This window comes from Gobius niger (genome assembly GCF_951799975.1).
Source record: "Gobius niger genome assembly, chromosome: 21".
Classification (NCBI taxonomy): Eukaryota; Metazoa; Chordata; class Actinopteri; order Gobiiformes; family Gobiidae; genus Gobius; species Gobius niger.
The window spans coordinates 17,686,526-17,690,549 of record NC_136872.1 but is presented as its reverse complement, the minus strand read 5'-3'; the positions used below and the strand labels follow the sequence as shown (position 1 = coordinate 17,690,549).

The 4,024-nt window shown below is 42.5% G+C and overlaps 1 protein-coding gene across 1 annotated transcript; it reads right to left on the bottom strand.

Annotated features, from left to right (window-relative positions):
- Window positions 1–202: 202 nt before the first annotated feature.
- Window positions 203–895, bottom strand: LOC306981012 (GTPase IMAP family member 9-like; the record flags this gene model as incomplete). The annotated part of the gene is made up of 1 exon (XM_079580558.1): window positions 203–895. The coding sequence occupies one exon, from the start codon at window positions 893–895 to the stop codon at window positions 203–205; it is 693 nt and encodes a 230-aa protein (XP_079436684.1).
- Window positions 896–4,024: the final 3,129 nt, after the last annotated feature.

The window sequence follows — 4,024 nt, the reverse complement described above, 5'->3', positions numbered from 1 at the left end:
GGATTTAACAAAAAAAAGAAACATTTTACAAACAAAATATTAATAAAAATAAATCATAAAATAAAGTAAAAAGCCATGATGACCTACTGTATGAGTGCAGTTGTTTGAAGGCTGTGATTTAAAAAGCAATAGGTAACTTTTTTCCCTCAGTTTTAGGATTGTAGTATTGTACAAGAGACATTTTCTTCTTCTTCATCAACGTCTAAACCCCCTCAAACAGCTCAGATAACCAGCTGAAGATTGATCTTGGTTGTGGATTGTTTACTTGATGGACCTTTTGCAGCATCTCTTTGGAGTAGTATCCTCCTCCATTCTCTCTCACAGTTTGGTCGATGGTCTGGATCAGCTCTCTCACCTGGTCCTGGTTGTTTCTGGATGGATCCTGGTTGTTTTTCCAGTATTTATTATCAAACACATGAACACGGCCTCCACATTTCTGCACCAGGGTCTTCAGAGCTTCATTTTTATTAACCCACTCTTCTACACTCATCCCCTCTGGAAGGTCATCTCCGTGAGTGAAGACCACTGTGGTGAATTTTGGCACTTCTTCAGAGAAATACTCCTGTATACCATCTATCATCTCCAGCTCCTGACTTGTGAACCTCTCCACTTTGAGCACAAGTAAGAAAGCGTGGGGTCCAGGGGCAGACTCTTTGATACACCTTTGAAGACTGAACTCAGTGCCTCTGGGGTCAGGGTCGAAGAAACCAGGGGTGTCGATCAGTTGGACGTTTCTCCCATTGACTTCTCTGGTGAAGGTCGACCACAGGTCTTTGGAGCGTGATGAAGCAGTGTGATGCACCGTGAAGATTCGTCTGTCTCCAAAGAGAGTGTTTGCCAGACTGCTTTTCCCTGATCCAACCTTTCCCAGCAGGACTATCCTCAGTGCATCCATTTCTAAGAAGAGAATTAAGAAAGCGTTATTGTTTATGGTGGTGACAAGAACAATTGTAACATATGTAAATAAAAATGCCTCTGACCGCTTCAAAACAAATGACAGCTTTAAAATATAAAATTAATTTCTCATCATATGTTTTAGGTTTGTTTGTTCATTTTAGGGCTATGATGCAATGTATAACTAATATAACTAAGCCATTGTGACTTATTTCAATGGAAAGCAAAGTTTCAACAGATTTAACCCTTGTGTGCCCCATAATTCAGAGTTACACTCGTGGTCACCTGGGGTCATTTTTGACCCCATTTTGTTTCTCTAATATCTCAGCCAAAAAATAACCTTTTTCAATAGGTTTGGGTTCTATCTTTAGTGTAGCTTCAGACTAATGGCCTGATACAAAAAAATGTGTTTTTTTTTTTTTTCAGTGTGTAGGCCTTGTTTATGTAAAAAAAACACAAAATCCTATCGTAGTCAAACTATAGATAGAACCCACATTTATTTCAAAATGTTATTTTATGAGTGAAATATTAGAGAAACAAAATGGGGTCAAAAATGACCCCAGGTGACCACGAGTGTAACTATTTGTTCTCATTCAAATGTATGAGAAAATTTTAAAATTGCATTAACACAAAAGTTGGACTATTTCCACTTGGAAACTGACCAGATAGTCCGAGTAATCCTCAGAATTCGATTTTTTTTTATAACTGTTGTTTGTTCAGGATTTGGTGTTTTTTTTTACATAAACGAGGCCTACACACTGAAAAAAAAACAAAAAAAAACATTTTTTTTTGTATCAGGCCATTAGTCTGAAGCTACACTAAAGACAGAACCCAAACTTATTGAAAAAGGTTATTTTATGACAGATATTAGAGAAACAAAATGGGGTCAAAAATGACCCCAGGTGACCACGAGTGTAACTCTGTCTCATAACATTGTAATCACTTAATCAAAAAATGTAAAAAAAAAAAAAAAATACTGGTAAAAGTCATGGAAGTTAACGCATATCCGAAAATTCAGACCATTTGATAAAACTATGACAGAGATACGCATCGACAAAGTGGTCCTGGGGTCATTATTGCCCCCACGGACGACACAAGGTGTTAACAAGGTTCTGATTTATGTTGAATTTTCTGTGTCATTAATGTATCAAAGTACTATTTCGTATTATTACTAGTTTCACTTTCCATTCCCATATCTATATTAAGAGCCCCAGCAACGGCCTAGCAACCAACCACCATTCACCTCCCCCTAGTCTCTCCACCAATCAGGAGTTGGTATCCCCCATCCCAACTTTCAGTCAAGTCAGTGCGCAGGTATCATCCCTCGGGAACACACGCTCCATCCTCCCTCCCGCAATTCCGTGAAAACCTCATCTATTCTTCAATTATGTGTTCATGCGTCCATTAGAAAGTAAGTCATGTCCTATATTGCCTGTGTATTGTTTTATAGTAATAGTATTCATCATAGTCCGTAATCTAGTTGTGTTTTATAGTTTCATGGTGTTTTCTTATGAGCGCGCGTTACGCGCAGGCCTCGCTCTATCCACGTGGTGCACGTGTTACGCGCACCACTCTCTCTCTACTCACGTGATTCACGTGTTATGCGCATGCATCCCAGCCATGCGCCAGCATCCAGCCAAAGTTAACTGTCTCTGTTTCTCTAATTATATTCCGGTTTTGTAGTTTGGATTAGTTATCACTGTTTGTTTAATGCTTCTTTGAATGTAGTTCAGCCATCTCTTATTTATGTCATTTTATACTTTAGATAATTTATTATTTAGACAGAAAGTAGCTATTCAGATTTCCTATTATTGCATTTCTCAAATATCATCACTCATTATTCATTTATTTGTGTTTATAGAAACCATGAACCATGAATCACATGAACATGAACATCAACCATGATCCATGAATCACATGAATCACCAATTCAGTCAATAAAGAGTGGCAAATGAGTGAATCCATTGTTTCTTATTGTTCTAACCGGACAACCTGGGGAGATTGAAGATTTGGAACCAGTTCTAAATACAGTCATTATCTGAGGTCACAAGTTTGGGTCTCCTTCCCGACACCTCCTTCACATGGTCCTTCGAGCCGGATCTTCAGTTTCCTCAGCTCTACAATGGATCCCACTCGACCTCGCCGTGATGTCCGTCGGCCTCGCTACCTCGATGATTTCTTGGTGACTCTCCCGCCACGTAATCTTCCCTCTCTCACACTCCATGGCCACTCCACCGAGGGAGCAGCTCTTCCACCTCCTGCTCCAATCATCACTCCAGCTCAATTCGTACCTGCGCCTCAGAACCTCAGCTCCGAAGCAGTCATGTCAGCTCTGCAGGAGATGAAAGAGGACAACAACCAGCTCAGGCGAGATATGCAAAGCCTTCTCAATTCTCTCTCCCTGAGAACAGCGCCTCAGCCTCAACGCGTCGATCCAAGGCATTCTGTTCAGTTTGAGGACAGCGCCTCCTCATATGTGCCTTATCATCCTCCTGAGAGAACATCCACTCCTAATCGCAATCTTCAAGCACCAGTGGATGATCTTCCACCCTGGCCGGATGCTTTACCACCTCCGCCCTGGAGCGCGCCTCTACCTCCTCCACCTCCAGTTGACATGCCGCTACCTCCGCCACCGCCACCGGTGTCATATCTGCCGTCATATGATGTAGGGTTTCAGTCCACTCCAGCGTATGTGGAGCCGTACACTCTCCCTCACAACCCACCTTCGGTGGAGGCGACATACAGAGGGCCAAAGCCTGACGTTCCATGTTTCACAGAGGATGATCCACGTCAATTTGCCCGCCTCAAGATAGCGCTCGACAACCTCTTGCCCAGAGACGCAACTGAGCGATTCAAATACCAAATACTAGTTGACCACCTCAAGCTCGAAGATGCGCTCCTCATTGCAGACTCCTATAGCAATAGTTCAACTCCCTACTCCAAGACGATGGCATCACTGACTGAAATGTATGGGCAACCTCACAAACTAGCCCTGCAGCGCATCAACGAAGTCCTGGCCGAGCCTCCAATCAGAAGTGGGGACAGTCGAAGCTTTCGCCTCTTCGGCCTCAAAGTCAGAGCTCTGGTCGGCATGTTAGATCAACTGGGCAAGGAGGGCAAGACTGAGCTG